Raw genomic sequence first — 21,069 nt, forward strand, 5'->3', positions numbered from 1 at the left:
AAAGTCTCAATTGTTTGCCTCTTAGCACATCACAGCATCAACCAACTTTACATCAGTTTAAACCAATTAGATTGAAACTCGAAGTAGTACTTTGGATGGGTTCCCCTATAAATAGTTCGTCTCCATACATTAATTAGTTTTGATTTTCAGTTTATTTGCACATGTACCATGTCTCTCAGGTTCTGTGTATGAAAATCTGACACTGCAACCTGTAATTCTCTAATTTTTTATACATTTATTTTGTAAATTCTAATATAATAAATGCTGATTACTTTACAGTACTATATTTTGCTTTCTTTCATGGCTGGGTCAAATTACCCCCACCCCATCGTGCACAGAAAACAAGACAAAAAAATTACAATTGAATAAATCTAGATTCCATACAAACTGTGGGAAACACCCAAGTTGGTGTCTTGGAAAACTCTCATATCATTTTCTATCCTTAAATTTAGGATAATAATTTCCATATTCTCATTCAAGTTAAACTATTAGAACAAATATAAATCATATCTAAATCCTATTTCTAATAAGGAATCAACTGGTAGAATCCAGTAACACTTACATTTTGAGAAGAGTACAGCTTCTTCCATTGTTGCTGTGACTCAGAATATTACATGGGTGCTGGACTCATGATCAAAGTAAATATCTAATGGTATCCAAAACTGAACATCTAATGATTTATTTATTTCTTTTACTTTACTTCGCTGCTTGTGCCACTTTTGCTAATCAAACTTCTTCAGAACGGCCTTTGATGAGTCGAAACGCTTGCCCCACAGCTTCGATTTCAAATGAGGGAACAAAAAAAAGGTCACATGGAGCAAGATTCGGGATGTATGGAGGGTGCAGAGGTGCCAACCAGATGGATGCAGCTCAGGGCGTTTCGACGGATGTGTTCAGGCACGGTCTTCAAAACTGTCACATAATACTGCCCAGTAACAGTGGTATGCAGGGACACTTTGTGACGTTCCTTTCTGATGTTCGCCACTGGATCAATACGTCACGGTAGCTATCCAATCTCCTTGTGCGGCGGAGTTATGAGACTCTCCTTAATGTTATGCTACAATGAGCATTCTCAGGATGTAACGATTTGAAAAAGAAATAGCTTCTTGTCATTTACAAATTTAATAACACATTTTACCTTCAAACATTAACTGCAAAATAACAACAATATTCACAAACACAATCACCTTTCAATTAAGCTGCGGCTTTTCCTTTATAACAGTGTTTTTCACAAAATTAACATCATCTCAACGCAACTCAACTTACTTTTTCCTTTTCACGCACTGTTGTCCTGGCAACGGAATCAATAAAAGATTGGACAGTTCTACAAATGTTTATAAACCGGAAATGACTTCCGCTTCCGATATTGCATGTAACAAATATACAGCAAAAATTACAAATTTAAATCAACACAAACAACAGTATTGAAACTAACAAATAAATCAAACAGATGTCTGTGAAATTAACAGAAAACCAATAAAATATTACATATGGCCAAAATAAACAAGGCTTATCAACTTCATGTTGGTAGAGCATTCCACGGTAGTCGAAGAAGGAAATCACCATTACCTTATTCGATGACGGAACAGCTTTGGCTTTCTTGGGTGTTGGAGAACTGGATGATTTCCAGACTGTGCTCACCTGTTTACTTTTGGGATCATAGTGGTGAAGCCAACTCTTGTCACCAGTTATGACGGAATTCGGGTAGGTGTCGCCATGCTCCGCTACCAGATGCTGAAGCTCCCGACACACCTCCTCTCTCACCTGCTTCTGTTCAGGCGTTAGCAATCTCGGCACCCATCTTGCACATACGTGTCTCATGTGCAAGGGATCGTGCAGAATGGTGAACGCACTACCATGGGAAATGTGTAAGACATCCACCAGTTCATCTATTGTTATTCGGTGATCTTAACCTTGATTTCATTCACTGCGGTCGCCGGAGCAACCGGACTTCCCTGCTTTGTGGTGTAAGTGAGTGAGTGAGTTTACTTTGTAACTTCAAGATGAACTAATAATTTCAAAATGCAATAATATATTTCACAAATTTCAAATGGTAGACACCTTTTTAGGTAACTATTAATTTCAAACTAATTTTTGGTATACTTTTTTCTTTGTGATGGGCTACCACCAGTGATGTGCCGTAGACTATAAGTTTACGTCTACATGCGTTGTCTACGCGTAATCTACATGAAGATTACATTGGCTTATAGTTTACATAGTCTACTGTAGACAATACAAACAACAGGGAATAAAGAAATCCCAGTTCTTTTTGAAAGATAAAGTATTTTTATCTTCAAACATGTCTGTAATTTGGGCCTACAACCAACTTAAGACCATCCGACGTAATCAAAGTTATCGAATTTTCAATAATGAGAGGAAAATGGACTATCGGAAGAAAAACAAATGACAGCCATAGTGAAAACTCACATTATTTTTTACACTGACAAAAGGGAAGGCTAAAAATATTTTTTGTCTTGTTACTGCATAGGAAAGTGCATGTGTCTTTAAAGCAGATTTTTTTCATGTGTGAAATGGTGGAAATAGAATTTAAAAAAAAATTGTCATTCTACGGACATGTATTTCTTGGGGTGTGTCGTGATAAGTTTATTTTTGCTGTTCAATTAATACCTAGTGAATTGGTTGAATGCAAATAAATACTTAAAACACTTATTTCTGGGGAGTGGAATACTTCACGCTCTCTATGTCCACCAGCTGATGCTGGTTGCTGCTTTTAGAACGATGCACGTGCCTTGCACGAAGAATGCCAAGCACCATGTTGTCTACGTTGATTACATAGGTTACGTAGTTTACATAGTCTAATTGTATAATGCAGATAATTGTTGTTTATGCATAGATGCACATCACTGGCTACCACCTACCCCATTCAAAAGGAAGCCCAAAAACTACCTTTTCATTTTTCCAATATTTAATGTTGTACAAGGTGAAGACAGTATTATGACCACTTCTTGCATTTGTAAAACATAGATAAAAAAAATAATTGGAAATAAAACAATAGAAGGGTTTATAATTTATACATTCTCCTTTTGAATCTGGAATTAGAGTTTGTTACAAATTGAAGCATGAAAAGAAATTTGAAATCAGTTTTAAGCATCCATTTGAATGTTGTCCCCATACCAAAAATGTTTTCTACAAAATGTGTGAAATTAAGAGACCAACCAAATAAGGTATCGCTCAACTGTCCCTCCCTTTACCATTTGAAATTTGGGGGGGAAATCCTAGGTATTGCCCGTAGGGGGCACCAAATACACTCAAAATGCCACTTCTTGATTTGCCCCCATGTGATTTCAGATTTGGCGAGGTGATTGTGATGGATTTGTTAATTTATTATCTGTTTTGAAAATTGTTAGTCAACTAGCTTCACCCTATATATGGAGAAATATGCATTCATATTAAAGAATCTATTCTACAAATCTTAACATTAATTCCACAAAACTTCAATGTGCCTTATTTGATATATCTGACAAAAGAAAAAAGTTAATGGGCTATTGTCCCTCTTTTAGTCCTTCACCCTTCTTAACACATTTTGCTCAGTGAGAGAAACATCACATGCGAGAGAAAAATCCATATGCAAAATATGAAGAGAATTCCAGATACTGGAATGTGTAAAATTCTATTCAGGCAATGGTGAGTGAGTGAGATTATAATATCCACTTTATGCACAGCTAGGTTAATCGGGACTGGATTTAAGTGGGATCTGAACCTCTGTATCCATTGGGTATTGAACATGGTACCCCTTGATTACAAGGCAATGGCATTACTACTATGCCACCAAGGAGGCGCTGTTCATGCAATGGGAGAGATTTTATGTTTTAGAAAGTGATTATTAGAATACTGATTGAAAAGCTGGTTAAGTTTTTTGTATCTCAACTAATATTGAAACATGTAACCTTTCATTCTGTCAGTTGCATGACTTTATCCTGAGTCAGTCTAGTTTAACATTTGGAACAATCCTTTCATGTTTTATGCATCCTTTTTTAACAGTTTTTCTAATGATAATGTTTTAATTTCTGGGATTCTCTGAGGAAATGGCCTGGAAATAGTTCTGAAACATCAGACTGAAGAAGTGATAACTAGCCACTTGTAACAAACATACAAACCAAATAATAATAATATTAATTTTCATCCATTTTCCTACCTATAATGGTATTCAAAGTGCATTCCCACAGCTGATCAATCCCCTCCCCTCTGAAAACTTTCTGGGTGCATGTATGTTGTCAGCATTCATATGAGAAAATAAGTTCTCACAGTTACTAGTAACTGGTTGGAGTAGTAACGCAGAACATTAGAGCAGTGGTGCAACCACAGGGGGGCATTGCTCCCCCCAACCTTGGACTGAAATGAGTTCTAGGGGGGGCAACAGGGGCAAACATTGATGGCCAAGTGTACCAGCAGGGGGCAATCACCGCCCACAACTTAAAAATTTAATGCAAATAAAATTACTTTTCGTAAAATTTTCTTGCTCACTTCACTCGCAATGCCTGCTTCTCTTAGTCTTATCACATTCAGAACCTTAGCTAGGGGGCCACGGGAGTTGTCTCTGGGTGCCAAATGATCTAAATGAAAATAAGTTTAAGATTGAATGATTGATTTTTGGTTTTAAGTCCACTTTACGCAAAGGCTAATCGGGACTGGACCTACAGTTTAAAGTGGGATCTGAACCGCTGTGCCATGTACCTCCACCGGGTATCGAACCTGGGACCCCTTGATCACAAGGCGATGATGTTACCACTACACCATCGGGGAGGCACAAAAGTTGCAAAAGAGAGAATGCATTGGCATCCCGTGAAATTATTTGCACCCTATTCAATCAATATTGATGACAGCCTACAAAAAGATTCGATCCAAAAAATTTTCTTGCTCGCAATATTTCATTGTTCTCTGTAATTCATTGTAAATTTTCAGACAGACAAATAAGGCTTGTCATAATTGATTTTCTTTTAAATACCTGAATAATTGTTCTGAGGAAAGGGAGCGTGCACATTTGAAAGACAATTTATGTAATTTTTGCTGTGGGTTTATTGAGAGATATATGAATTGGATGTGTAATGCATTTAAATAATATTTATTAAAGAAACTTAGATTACGTACACAATTTAGTGTCCACATCACTCCATGTTGCATATATGTGAAACATATATTGTGCATGTTAATGTAAGAAATAATTATATTTGGAATGCATTTATCAAGCTTTTTCTGTCTTTCAAAAATAGTTTGTGTGCTTCTTTTCCATTATTAATGTGAGATTAAATGTGTTGAAAAAATAATTCAAATCGTTTGTTCGTACACAAATGCTTTAGCACCAAACTTCTACCCCCTTTTTGCATAATTCACGAGGGTAATAACATCTTTGATACTACTACTACTACTACTACTAATAATAATAATAATGTTGGTCTTTCCTTGAGGTCTGCCTTAGAGGTTATAGGTGTTTTCCTCACTTCTTTTTCCAACTTACACCAGAGGTGCTCAATGACGTTCAAGTCTGGAGACTGCGGTGGAGGATGGAGCACTTTTGGGCAGTTGTCCCTGGTTCGAATCCCAGCTTGGGCATGGATGTTTATGAGTGTCCATTCATCAATTTCATCATATCATCACTCATTCCCATCTTCGCAAATTAGCCAAAAGTGGTACAAGAAGCGAAGTAAAATAAAGCAAATCAATAATAACTATAAAAATAATAATAATAATAATGTTATAACATTATTATTATTAACATTATTATTATTAGCATTATTATTATTAAAATTATTATTATTAAAATTATTATTATTATTATTACAATTATTATTATTGATACGTTTATCCTGGTACTTGTCCCTCCCAAAGACAAAAATTCATGGTTGCGCCTATACATTAGAGATACAGGTTAGAATCCAGGTTTGATCACATAGTCTCTCCAATTTTAAGGTAGATATTTTCTCTCCATTTCACATGTTGTTCCTAACATCATAGAGAAATATTTATAAATGAACAATATTAGATAAATAATTCAAACATAGTATTATTTTAAATCTGTTTAATTTTGAACTTCTTAATTTGGTTTCAGATTAAAAAAAATACATAATTAGTATAACAAATGGTTAACATTTTGGGATTTTGTGCAGTATATACTTCAAGGCATGTTCAGACTCACCTATATAACATATCATGCTATATCAAATAAAATAACGTAAATAAACATATAGAAAACGATTTTGAAATGTAATAAAAATATCTTTCTTATAACCACTGCAATGCAAGTACCTTGGACAATTTCTCAACAATCATAAAGTATGAATTTCAGTTATTGTGAAATATATTTTAAATATGAGAGTTATTTTTAAACATTTACTTTTCTTTGCATTAAGTTATTGTTTTTTAAATAAATATACTTAAATAAAATATCACAGCCAATATGAAAATAATATGACTGTCTTTCATTTCTATGCATAATGTAATTATCATGGTTTTCTCTTTATACACACACACACATGCAATGGACTTTCCAATGGACATGGAAATGACATGTTAACATTGAAATATAATTAAAGAATAAATACAGTGCGTTATTTAAAAGGATTAAAATTGGACTTTCAAAATCTGAAGAGGATAAAATATATTTCATCTGATTGAAGATAATTCATTATCTTTCTAAAGAAAGCTAAAACTTTTTAAAAAATCCAGCAAATACACCACCAGTGTTGATGCAACTTTGACTTGTGAAGAAAAACTGTTCTTGAAAATTATTCTTTATAGAAAACACTATGATATACTGAATGTTATTAAGTTAAAAATGATATTTAAAATAATTTTTAGAACATTTAAATAAATCTTCATAAGGTGTTTGCTAGATATCCATGATAGAAAAAATGCTTAGAACTATTATGGATATTCCAACAGAGAAAGCTAACCAGACAGATTCAGTTACACGGAAAATGTTCCATAACGAACATTATAGTATACTACGAACCCCTTGTGAATTACATTTATAAAATTTATTTTATTTAGTATTTCATTTTCTGTGCTGAACAGTGAGAAAAATATACTTAGCATCAGAATCAAAAGCTGTGATAGGGATAACCCTTAACTGGTGAGGTGGGGTTTGAGCTACTCAACGAATATTTTGAAGTGACTGTACTTACATATTAGTCACATCTGATTCCTAGAATGCTGAGTACCTTTCAGTCAGTTCTCTATCAGCTGTGCGAGGATGAGGTTGTGTTGACCTGTGTAAACAGTCCGGTGAAATATTGTTGCATATACAAAGTGGGGTGGACTAAACCCCACCTCACCACTTAAGTAACATTTTTTGTGCAATATAAACTGCGTGAAAAATGCATCAGTGTAATCTGATTGTAGAATATTTTTATTATTCTTTATATCTATGTCCTAATAATCAATATTTTGTAAGAATTTGGATTTTTTCCTTCTTTATGAGCATTTCTTGCTTTTCATTTTGCATTTTGAAGGAAAATAGTATTTATATGTATATTCATATTCTGTAATGTTTTGTCTAAATAAGTGATGTAGTTCTGTTACTTAAAATCAACTTCATTCATTATGTTATTTTTTTAAATATATTCACAACTATTCCTTTCTGAGGACATTTTTTTGTTCGGGGTTTGTGTCACCCCACCTCACGAGTTACATCCCAAAAAATCCATCTCACCAGCTAAGGGTTAAATCCATATGGATAGGCTTGTAGTGAGTAATCGTTATATCCTGAGTAATAAAAAACTTGATTCTTTCTGCTGATATGGAGTCAATTTTCAGTTCTGGTTGAACATTGAGATTTAAGATCATCAGTCTTGAAAAAGGTATGACAAAAAATTGCTAATAATTTCCATTCAATTCAATTCCTCAATTCGAGATTGTATATCTAAAGTCTTCTTTTCTATTGTCAAGGCACTAGAAAATTATGAAGAAGGCTATAAATACAAATTCTAATGAAGTATCTAATTTAAGTATCAACACGCAATGGATTTTAGGTAGCAGTTTTTCCCCCCTATATTTCAAAACTGAATCTGTAATCATTAGAATAACATATTTTTAGTAAATAAAGAAGCAAAATTTCTGTACAAAAATCAAGTCAATTTCGGGTTCAAAAGCGGTAAATAAAACAAAATTTCACTTTATTGTGGTGAAAAAGTAGCATGTAAAGTAACATATTGGTTTTAAAATTGTGAATATAATTCCAAATTTGATATAAAAACTGTACTTATTACACAAAATAAGTATATTCCTTTTAATAACACATTTATGTTGTTACCAGAATATTAACTTTATTCCTGCATGAAGGGGTCCATTTTTGCTTGTCAAACATTAACAGCAGAATTAAGCAATTTTCTGTGAATTGCATAACTCTCACGATTATTCTAACTTAAGAAAGTGTCGTATCGGTAAATAAACTCTAAATTTCGTGTTTAACCCTACAGTGGATGGGTTGTGCCTGAGAAGCACGCAACAAGACAAATGAATTGAATTTTCTTTTTTTCCCAATAGATGGCAGATATATCCAACTGTGTCACTCAGTGTACCTTTTGTTGCAGTTGTCGGGAGTCAATTGTTCATAATCGTGGAGTTAGTCCATCAGCTGTCAGTGAGCAGGAAGGCATTATTCTCATTATGTGCCTGTCAGACACAACCCGTCTGGTCACATAACATTCAAATCCTTCATTGAAAATTGTGTTGGGACATTCGTGAATCGGGTTTTTGTACAAAATGACACAGAAATTGACTCTCGAAGAGGTGAGAAATTTGATTGAAGACAGTGACCTGTCGGAATTTGATCTTACAGATGACAATTCGGACACTAACCCCACTTATCAAATTACCAGTTCTCATAAGAGTGGCAGTGAATTTGAAAGTGTGGAAGCTGAGTTAGCAGTTTTTCTGACCGTGGAATGGAACTAACATCAACTCTTGTACAATTGGCACATATCTATGAGGGGAGAACAAAAGTCACTAAATGGCAAAGTAAATGTCCCACACTGAATGTTAGAACAAGAAAACATAACACTGTGTCAAAATGACCGGGTGTCGTTGGAAATGCAAAGAATGCATAAACAATAGAGGATTGTTGGTTCTTGTTCTTTAGTGAAAGTATTATTGATCTCATTGTGTCCGGAACTAATATCTTCATCAAGAAAGTGGAAGCTCATTATCAAGATAAATGTGACTGTAGGGAAACAACAAAGCAAGAAATAAAGGCCTTTCTTGGCCTCTTACATTTAGCCGGTGTTTTACATGGTGGAAGATTGATAGTTTTGGGACCAACATGGAACTGGAATTGAAGTGTTCGCAGCTGCAATGTCACAAAGATGATTATGCTTTCTCTTGCAATGTATTAGGTTCGATAAAATACATACCAGGGAAGAAAGAAAGAAAGCAGACAAAATGGCAGCATTTAGGGAACTCTTTCAAACGTTTGTTGATAACTGCAAGAAGAACTACACTCCAGGAGAATTTCTCACCATTGATGAAATGTTAGTAGCATTTCGTGGCAGATGTGGTTTCCACATGTACATCCCTTCCAAACCATCCAAATATGGTATAAAAATATTTTTTCTTGCAGATTCTAAAACATTATATGTTAAAAATATGGAAGTATATGTTGGTACGCAAGCAGAAGGGCCATACTGTGTCAGCAACTCACCCGAAGATGATGTGCTGCTATTGTTAGAGCCAGTATTGAATACCTGGCGAAATGTCACTGTTGACAACTGGTTTACTAGTTACAGACTTGTTCAAGAACTGGTGACAACTTACAATACTACTATGGTAGGCATGCTTAGGAGAAACAAAGCTGAAATACCCAAAGAATTTATTGAAACAAAAAACAGGGAAATCCACTCCAACATTTTTTTGGTTTCCAAGAAAACTGCACTCTGTTTTCTTGTGTTCTGAAGAAAGGGAAATGTGTAGTATTACTTTCGTTAATGCACCACGATGACAAAATTGACAGAAAATGGTGAAATGAGAAAACCAGAAATTATAACATTGTACAACATGACAAAGGGAGGTGTGGATGTGGTAGATGCGGTGTGTGCAGAATATGACATTGGTAGAAATGTACGTAGGTGGCCAGTATGTTTGTTTTAGGCACTGATGAACATTGCTGGAATAAACACAAATATTGTGTTTCGATCAAATACTAATCAAGTGTATATAAAGAAGGCAGTTCCTTAGGAACATAGGACTGACCTTAGTTAACAAAGAAATGAAAGAAAGAGCTTAGCTGCATTATCTGCCGTGATACATTAGAGAATTTGCTGCAAAACTGTCAGGCTTTATACCAGAAGAAAAGGAAGACCAATTACCATGAAAAAGAGGAATATGTGTCAAATGTAAAAACAGTGGAACAAGGTACTTTTGTAAGTTGTGCAGAAAGTGGTTGTGCCTCAAACACTGAGATGCTGTGCACGGAATGCTTTGAGGACAATTTACATGGGTGAAAATGACACCTTTTTCATCTGTTCTCCAAGCAATACACAGAATACATGTAAGTCCCAGTAAGTTTTTTTTTTTTGCATGTAAACCTACTTTATTCTTAATATTTATTGTGCATAATCATATGTTATTTATTAAAAGTCATAATTTTATGATGCAAAATATGGTTGTATGCATTATTCATTAGGTAAAACAAGCATATTTTTATATACATCAAGAACGAACTTAAAAATCATGATTTTCATTTTTCCGAAATTATGTATCAATTAGTAATACACGTATTTCTTCAAACAAATGGCTATTTTATTTACAAAAGTTTTTATATGTTTTTAATTTAATTAAAATTTTTGGTGTCTGACAGGTAACAACAATTTCACCTGTGTACTGAAGGGTTAAGAGTCTATTTCACATTTTGCAGTTCATTTCTCATTATTTCGTGACAAAGCATGGTAGGAAAATGCACCTTACAAATTTCAGAAACATGAAAAATTAACATTACAATGTGTCATTTCACATTTTGTGTTTTCGTCAAAAATGAAATATGCATGCCTCTAATAATCATCAATATCAATCAACATTCATTGAAGATTATGTGGGTAATAATTAGGAAAAGGTACTGACAACATGAAAATTCGTAAGGCTAACAATTGTTTGATTTGGAATTACTACAGATCTTACCAATAAGGCAGTAGGAATTGTCGAAATACTTCTAAACAATGCCAAGCAGGATAATTAAATTGTAGTTCCGTTTCTAGGATCTTACAGATACGACGACGCATATATTAACAATAACAACTATTTATTACTGCCAAAACGGTAAGATACAATATTGTACAAATTTCTATGACGTCTTCACCTCGAGACCGCCATTCTACCGGATACCCACAGACTATTCAATCCCGCGTAAAGTGAGCATAGTTGCCAGTCCACAACATTCCCCCCTTTGCGAACATTACGCGCTAACAATAGTATTTCTACTTTTACACGTACACTAGCTAATACTAAATTATTTTACATGTATATGCCCTTACATATTTTCTCCATTTTTGATTTAGTCACATTTTTAGTTAGTATATCAGCTTCTAGATTTTCTGAATTTACATGTTGAAGATACACATTTCCATTTGCTACATCCAGTTTTACAAAATTATATTTTCTATTTATATGTTTAGTTCTTGCCTTTACATTGTTACTTGAGATCCAATCAATTGCTGATTTACTATCAGTTTTAACAATCACTGGTCTATTTACAAAATTTCCAACATCTAATTCTGATATTAAACTTATGACCCATTTTATATCACACAAACCTTCACATAATGCAATCAATTCTGCCTCACAACTAGACAAAGCAACCAAATTCTGTAATTTGCTTTTCCAGCTGATGACTGAGTTTCCAACCTTGACAAGATAGCCAGTACGAGATTTTGCTTCTACTGCTGTACTCCAACTTGCATCCGTGCATAATTCAAGCTTACCACCTTCACTTGAAAAATTTAATGCATAATTGCACGTACCTTTCAAATATCTATATACTCTTTTTACTGCTGCTAGATGTATTTCCCTTGGATCTTTACTATACCTTGACAATTGACTCACACAAAAAGCTATATCTGGTCTTGACCCTACAGATAAATACATAAGTGAACCTAACATTTGTAAGTACTTTGTTTTATCAACTGGTTTTGACTCTTCAAAATTATGCAAATCTTGGTTCAAATCACCTGGTGTTTTCACTGGATTACAATCATGAAGTTCATACTTCTTTAATATTTTTGAAATATAACCCTTTTGTGACAATTGATAACCTTCTTCAGTTACAATTATATCCATACCCAAAAATGAACTTAAGCTATTATTCTCTTGAATTACAAAATATTTCTGAATTATTTGCATTATCTTATCTATGCTTTCATTATTTGGACCTACTACCAAAAAGTCATCAACATATACTCCTATGTACAAAAGTTCTTGTCCTGTCAGTTTATAGATACAAGGATCACTTTCCAATCTTTTGAAACCTATTTTGGTGAGAACTTCGTTCAGTTTCTCATTCCAACAAAGACCTGATTGTGGTAACCCATACAAACTTCTTTGTAATTTACAAACTTTGTTTTTATGCCTATCTTCCATGAACCCTTCTGGTTGTTCCATGTATATTTCTTCCCTTAAATTACCATATAAATATGCAGTTTTTACATCATAGAGTTTTACTTTCATTTTGTAATGTGCTCCCACAGTTAACAATACACGTACTGATTCCATTCTTATTACTGGTGAAAACGAACTCTCATAATCAAGGCCTTCTCTCTGTCCGCAACCAACTGCCACCAATCTTGCTTTTCTTTTGTATATTGTCCCATCCATGTTCTCCTTTGTACTAAATACCCATTTGCTTCTTACAACCTTCATGTTCTCCTCTCTGGGAACTAATGTCCAAACATTATGTGATTCCAATGCTTGCATCTCTTCGTTCATTGCAATCTTCCAATTTTCACTGTACGCTGAACTCATAGCTTCATCGAAGGTTTGTGGTACGACATCTTGTGCAAAATTTGTTTGTTCTCTTGCTTTTATCCTCTCAGATCTTTTCACACCTAAACTTTTAAGTTGATCTTCATTTCTTTTCAAATTTTCTTTGTGTCTTGTTTTTAACACTTCATTTGTTTCTCCTTTCTTCCGTCCACTTCTTTTGGCTCCACTGTCTTCTATAGTTAACTCATCTGTTTGTATTTCTTCTGGTAGATCTTCAGGTGTTAAGTCAAGAAATATGTCCGGTCCTCTTTCTTCTACCTTCGATTCATACAAATGGACATTGCTGTTGTCATATTGCTTACTTTCCCTGTCTTCATCATGTTTATACTTCAAGTTGTTGAATTCTAGTTGCTCTTCCAAATTACAATTCATCAGTAAGCCTCCACAGTTTCTTTCATCGAACACAACGCTTCTAGCTTCATGTATTTGTTTTGTTTTGGGGTTGTACAGCCTGTATGCTTTCCTTTTTCTGGAATACCCAACAAATATTTCCTTTTCTCCCTTTGGTTGAAATTTGCTTCTACACTTCTTCGGAATGTATCTGTATGCCACACATCCATATACTTTCATATGTTTTACTGTAGGCTTCCTTCCCGTCCATCTTTCCATTGCAGTTTTTGTGCCACCATCCTTGGTAGGTATACAATTTTTGATGTACGCTGCCGTTGCAACCGCTTCAGCCCAAAATTCTATGGGTAACCTTGCATCAATTAACATTGTTCTTCCCATATCTAGTAGTGACCTGTTTGCTCTCTCAGCAATACCATTACTTTGTGGACTGTATGGAACAGTTAACTGGTGATCAATACCTTCTTTGTTAAACAACTCTTGAAATTTACTGTTAACAAACTCAGTACCATTGTCTGACCTTACACTTTTTATACAATTGTTAGCTTCCTTTTCATTTTGGCTTTTAAATTTTACAAAGTAATCAAAAGCTTCATCTTTAGTTTTGAGAAAGTATACAAACACCCTTCTACTGTAAGTATCTACAATAACATACATGTATTTAGCACCCCCCAATGACTCTTTTTCTACAGGTCCACATAAATCCATGTGTATCAAATCTAGTGGTTTCTCACATACATCATTGCTTTGTTTAAAAGGAAGTTGTACAATTTTTCCTTTTGTACATGCATCACACAATTCTAATTTTTCTGAAGTTTGCTTAAAATCTAAATCTCTTACCATATCACTGTCCTTCATTTTATTTAAATATTTTTCATTCAAGTGACCTAATCTTCTGTGCCACATGTATTTTTCATTGTTTACATTAGTTTCCATACTTAAGCATGCATCCTTACAATGACTTACATCTGATCTTACATACGTTTGTAACGTGTACATACGATTCTTTTCCTGTGCTTCTGCCACTAACATGCCATTTTTGTCAATTACCCTTGCAGTATTTTTGGAAAACAACACTTCATTATCATGATTCACCAAACCTCTAACTGACAATAAATTCAAACGCAAATCAGGTACATATAATACATCATAAATACACACATCGTGAAGTTGGCCATCATTTGTGACTGTTGATACCTTAATGTCACCTTGTACTTTGGCCTCCATCGATTTTCCTTCCTCCGCAAGTTGCACTTCACTTTGCACTTCTCTTCTATTTATCAGCCAGTCTTCTTTATTTGTCATGTGAGATGTACAACCAGAATCTATACACCATACCTGCACTTCTCTTCTGTCTTCCTGCATGTCGTATACACTGTAAGCAGCTTCCATGTTGTCTTCGCATGTGAATCCCGTCTGTTTCATTTTTCCCTTCGGTGTTTTCGAAGATGTAGATGCAGAGGTAGACGTAGAAGGTCTCCTAGCTTGAGCTTTCCCACCTTCTTTATTGTGCCAACATTCTTTCGAAAAATGTCCTACTTTTCCACACGTCCAGCATCTTCGCACAGCTTCTTTATTTTTCCAATACTTCTTATCCCGTGCCTTGTATGCCTGATTTTTTATTGTAGTCCATTTTATGCAACCTAACCTCTTCTTCTTTTAAGGTATCTTGCACTTCTTCAATTGTCGCACCCCTTTGTGCTCGTAATACTGCTGCGACGTTTTCATACTTTTGATGAACACCTCGTACAATATGATACACTACTTCTCGTGTCGTAATTGGTTGACCCAATGCAGCACTTTTTGACATTATGTTTCGTGCTCTCAAAACATATTCGTCAACACTTTCCTTCTCACCCATTTTTATATTCTTCATTTCCACACCTATATCTATTATTTTGTCCTGTGTGTTTCCCGTGTGAATGCGTTTAAGTTCATCCCACACTGTTTTTGCACATGTCTCGTTAATGAACAGTCCAGCCTGGTCGGGCGATAAAGTAACAACTATGACACCAAAAGCTTCGTCATTTTTCTTTTCCCAAACAATTCTAGCTTTTTCTTCTGTTGGTTCATTATTCAATATTGCGTCCTTGTACAATCCCTTACTTCGCAGCACTGCACTTACCTTTAGTGCCCAGACATGATAGTTGCCATTGTTCAGTAATTCTATCTTACTCACGTCTGCCATTCTGCTAACCACGAGGCTGCTACCACTGTAGTTCCGTTTCTAGGATCTTACAGATACGACGACGCATATATTAACAATAACAACTATTTATTACTGCCAAAACGGTAAGATACAATATTGTACAAATTTCTATGACGTCTTCACCTCGAGACCGCCATTCTACCGGATACCCACAGACTATTCAATCCCGCGTAAAGTGAGCATAGTTGCCAGTCCGCAACATAAATTACTAAAGTATTGTACATTAACTGTGACTTTTTTTAATAATAATAATAATAATTTGTTAAGGTCTGTTTCTCTTAAATATGTTGAAGGTTTTTGGTTAAATGTAATATCAGACCAGCTGTCCAAGGAGCTCTAAAATTTTCTGATGATTAGCAAGGTAAAAAATTAATGATGTCCACACCACCTACTCAACCAAGCAATATATTTCAAATGTTAAACATTTCTGATTTTGAAAAATGCTCCTGCATAAACTATATTAATCACCACTCATGTAGAGTGGGATCTATGAGTATTACCGTGAAAATTGTCCATCACCATGTTCGTGCACTTTATTTGACCCAATAAGAGCTTCAAGAATTAAAAGAAAACTCAAAACAAGCTGTTGACAACTTCTGCATCAGCATACGTAAAAATCCATCGCTTAACATCACATAGGACGTTAGAGAAAAATTAATGAAAATAGTCATGGACAATTTGCACGGTAATACTCATGGATCCCACTGTACAATAACAGTTTTAAGCAATAAGCATAAATTCTCTCACAGAATTGGATTTATTGTAAGCCATGTTAACATGAACAATTTTATGTGATATTTACAGTTTCCACTCACTTGGGATGCCATTCCCTTGGCTCTGTTGGGGGTCTCTTGGGAGCCTGGGCACCATATTGCCTACTTTGCCCCAACTCTCGAGGACCCTGAATATAAAGCTAAATAACTTTGTCTGTATCAGTGGCATATTCTGAAAATCCATCCTTGTTACTGCCAACGATTCTTATTTATTGTATGTATTAATTAGATATAAGAGAAATATGTGAACAAAGTTGGTTTACCAGCGGTAAACAAGATAGCATGGGAGAATACGCCACTTTGATATAGAAATGTCTATATCAAAAGGGTCGCAATTGCTCAGGGAAACTTGTATTTTGAAACCTGCTTATACTCATCCTAATCTATTATTTATTAAACTGAAAACCTTAAAATACACTGCAGCTACTATGGCATTTAATATGCTTTACAACAGCATACTTCTCAATATATTATTAACATTGGGACTATTGAAATGAGAGTCATCAAAATGTAGCCAGATGGAGGTAGGAAAACCAAAACTGAAAATTTCCTGAAATTGTAAAAACTAAGTATATACACCAAGGGTCAGCACAAATTGATTGAGGAAGAGACAAGAATAACTTTTATCAGAGCAAATAGAATGTTTCTTTCTTAGGCTAGAAATTTTTGTAAGGGAATCAGGTTCTTGGTATAAAATTTTAAAAATATTGGAACAATAATGAAATCAATATTATTACACTCACTTATTGGTAAGTTTTATCAGAATTTTCAGGTTTTCCTTATATGTTAAACACTTTTGAAAGCTTTTTTTAAACTACATCTTTCCCTTCATTTAATGTACTTTGAACGAAAAAACCCGTGACTCTATCCCGACTGCCAGCCTCCCTCCTACAATCCTAACAGAGGCGTGGCGTGCATGTAACCGGTGTTGCCGCAGGTAACAGCAAAAGATAAAGAAATTAAAAGTTTTTTTCTCAATAAAATAACAACATTGTTAAATAAGTTAACCGACAGCGTTGCAGTTGAGTGTATATTGCAGAGGAATTTTTTTCTGCAGCCGACAAAAGCAAAGAGACAGGCCGTTCCGCTACCCTCAAGAGGCAACAGGAGGAAAGGGCGCCAATGCAAGGGAACAGCAGGGAAAGACTTGGAGGCAAGTGTGCTAGGGGATTATTCATATGCCTGTTTAGGGGCCCTGTTGCAGCTGCGTCTTACCGGATCAGCAAGTGTTGTCACATTGGATTTTCAGAAAAGAGCTAAATCCCGCCTAAAACGGGGATACTATTTCTCTGAAGCAACAAGAGCTAGACTGCAAGGCCAAAGCTGGATTTAACTACAACTGAGGCCGTTTACGTAATAGACGAAAAGATAAGTACTTGATGCAATTCGTGATTTGGACAAACCTTGCTCCAAAAAAACTAAGTTGGCAACGGTAGAACGTACATCTGGACTTCCCTTCCACCGCTGGAGGAGGGGAATTCTGTCATCTACTCAGCGCAGAAATGTCAAACTGACCCGAATGTGTGGTTCTTCTTCCCCTTTCCAGCGCTTTGCAAATAAATTGAGATGGTTGACAAGGCTCGACTTCTATTCACTGGATTTTCGTGGTAACTCTCTCATGAGTGGTAGTTCTATCTAGGAGTGATTGTTGCTAAATAAATCATTGAGCGGATTGCAAGAAAAAAGAAAAAAATGAACAAAAATCCAGATCAAAGGCATGTTTTTTTTTTGGGGGGGGGGTAGGTTCAGTGATGTGCGTCTACGTGTAAACAACGATAGTCTACATTCTACACGTAGACTATTTCATACACGTAGATAACGTAATCTATGTAAACAACATGATGAAAGGTGAAAACTTAGCTAAGGGTGCTGTAGAAGTAAAGCAAAATTATACGCGTATCAGTTGCTAATGTGTGAGAAAAACCTTTCATACTCTTCCTTTCAATTTCAACAATTTCTCACTTAGGGAAAAAGCCTAACATAAGAAATATTTTAGTGTTTTGTGGGAAAAGGACTACTTTTGCCTCACGATTGCCATCTGTTGTCTTTTTTTGCATAAGATTTATTTTCTTTCGAGAGGAGAGAAATCTTGTTGTACATAAATAGGAGTCTTGTCAGTTCGTTAGGAACATAGTTGAAAATGTCATTTTCTTTTCATGAAAGCCTTCAAAATTATTTTTAATGTACTTTAGATTGTCTACGTGGTCTATGTAAACTACAACCAAATGTAATCTACGAGTAGATTACGTGTATACAACGCATGTAGACGTAAACTTACAGTGTACGGGCACATCACTGGGTAGATGATAACATCTGGTGGAGATGATAACATCTGATGACCGGTAACACTTTTGAAAAAGTCACGCCATGCCACTGAATCCTACCTAGAGGTGTGGAGATCCTGAACCGGTAATGGGGTGACGTGGGGTCAGCACGTCAAACCCCCAGCCATTGTAGGAGATATACTCACTCGTAGCTCCCCAATTTCCTCACGATGGTGGGTTGCCACCGGTCCTATACACAGCCTGAGAACCCAGAGACTGAACCCAGGCAGACTCAAACCCATGCCATCCAGCAGTCGGTGTCCAAAGCACAATGCCTTAGACCGCACCGTTACAGAGGAGGACAGTGTATATTTAGTTGTATTTACTTTTCGCAAAATTGTACAAAAAAAAACAAAAAAAAAACAACTATATTTTCCTTTACCTCAAGTTCAAAGAGAGAGAGAGGAGAGAGACAAAACCTTAAATCATATTGTATGAATCTTGAAGTGAAATCACAGTGCTTCATAATTTTTTCATTAACTTTATTAGCACTAAACATCTGGTTGTATTGAATTTTTCAAGTACAAATGTGGTAGCCCCTTTTTGCATTATTTCAAAAGTTAAAGTTTATTTTAATATCTAAACTAGCTTTATAGGTCATTTTTGATAATATTAAGGCCATTTATGAATATTTTTAGGTTACTAACTTTTGAGCCCAACTTATGAATGTAAAATTTGAAAATGGATGAGGGGCCCATATTGGTCTCTCCCCGCAGAGGCTCTTGTATATACATAATAAGTATTTCATTTAAGGTTTTTCATTTTTGTTGTTTGTTATTTAACATTTAGATACTCCAAACATAAACCAACTATACCCTGTCCCAGCTAACTGTAGAGCAGGGCCATGCAGATCGGCAGAGGAAAATCGAGTGGTGAAAGTGCAGCATTGCCAACCGTACGCTCCTGACCATACATGTCAGGACTTAGTCCATACGCTAAATGCACAGCTTGTCAAAATTTGCTCTTTATCCCTAATATTTCCCTAAGTAATTCTTAAACCAATCGTACGGCCCTGGAGACAAAAATATGGTCCGTTTGCCATGTGTGTTCAGTATTATCCTTTTCAAAAGTTTGCAATGCTGAGGAGGAAGTTGGGTAACTCCCGTTGCACATTACACAATCCCATTTCTCTCACTGCTCATTGGTGGAGACATCTCACATCACTACTTGCGCAGAGACTTGTTCTCGTTCACCTGGTCTACAGTTAGCTGGTACGGAGTTTAATAATTACGTCCTCACTAGAAGGCATACCTTTCTGTATTACAACAAAAATGGCATCACATTTATAATCAGTGTCATATTTAACGAAGAGGTTTCAGATTTGAGCCCCACTCCCCTGAGCCCTTGAACTAAAAATTTACTACGGTTATAATCATTTGTTAACTTAAAACTTCTTATTTTGTAAATTACTGCTCATATAGTATATTCATACTGTATAAGCATATTGCAATGCAATACACACATGGAGTAAACATAAAAAAAAATCCATGTACAAAAACCTTAGTCCCCCTCCACTTCTTTCAACAATCAAAAGGAAATCATATATATGTCATTGCTTACATTACAATGACAACTTTAAGTACATTATAAATGCAGTAGAAGACTGGTAATTATTTTCTTTCTTTGGTACATAGCATACAGATCATACTTCTTTTTTAAAATCCAGATAGGAACTGAGGTAAAAGTAAATTCATTACATAACACTAGCTTTTATCCACATCCAGATAAAAACAATCTTTATTCATGCTCTGCAGAATTAACTAATGGACATTACAAAACCCTGCACAGTCTTCATAATGCTGTAAAATTTAATTTACTTTCCTACAATGACAATTTGAAGGTCGGTGAATCAATTTTACCACTAGTTTAAGTTGCACTATTATTATTGCTTTCACTTGTGTGTTATCAAGTGATGTGGGCCGCTAAAATTTCTAGATAAACAAATATAAATTTGAATAAAACATTAGTTTGTGATTTTCCACATCAAGTGTCAAATACAAAACAAACTTGAATTTATTGTATAAATCTGAGCATTATTCCTACTCTCTTCTATTTATAAACTAACTTAAGTATTGTTGCAATGGAATACTTTTATTATTAAATTTATATATTAGAATTATTCATATGATTCTATTGAGTTTTATTATCTCTCTAATGTCAAAATATAAATCACAAAATATACGAGGGTTCATTAAAAATTTAAAAATTTTAATATAATGTATCCATGCAAGTGTGGGTGTGTGTAGCAATACACACATTTCCAAAATTTATTTCTTGCATCATACATTACCGAGGCTGTCTTCATAACATTGCTGGAGTCAAATATTTCGTAAGATTATAAGGATTCTATGGAACTTATCTCTTGATCCAGAAATCTGCATGGGAGACAGATTGTTCCTGGTGTATAGAACAATTTAAGATTTTCAGCAAT

General features: G+C 35.0%; 1 protein-coding gene across 1 annotated transcript; it reads right to left on the bottom strand.

Moving 5' to 3' along the window:
* Positions 1-14,923: 14,923 nt before the first annotated feature.
* Positions 14,924-15,520, bottom strand: LOC146004844 (uncharacterized). The gene has a single exon (XM_083143868.1). The coding sequence runs from the start codon at positions 15,518-15,520 to the stop codon at positions 14,924-14,926; it is 597 nt and encodes a 198-aa protein (XP_082999994.1).
* Between the last annotated feature and the right edge of the window lie 5,549 nt (positions 15,521-21,069).

This window comes from Lepisma saccharinum, chromosome 22, assembly GCF_977018435.1.
Source record: "Lepisma saccharinum chromosome 22, izLepSacc3.1, whole genome shotgun sequence".
Taxonomy (NCBI): domain Eukaryota; kingdom Metazoa; phylum Arthropoda; class Insecta; order Zygentoma; family Lepismatidae; genus Lepisma; species Lepisma saccharinum.

What these genes read in the sequence shown, in the direction of transcription:
- LOC146004844 (XM_083143868.1), bottom strand. Translation starts at nt 15,520, where the DNA reads ATGGCAGACGTGAGTAAGATAGAATTACTGAACAATGGCAACTATCAT.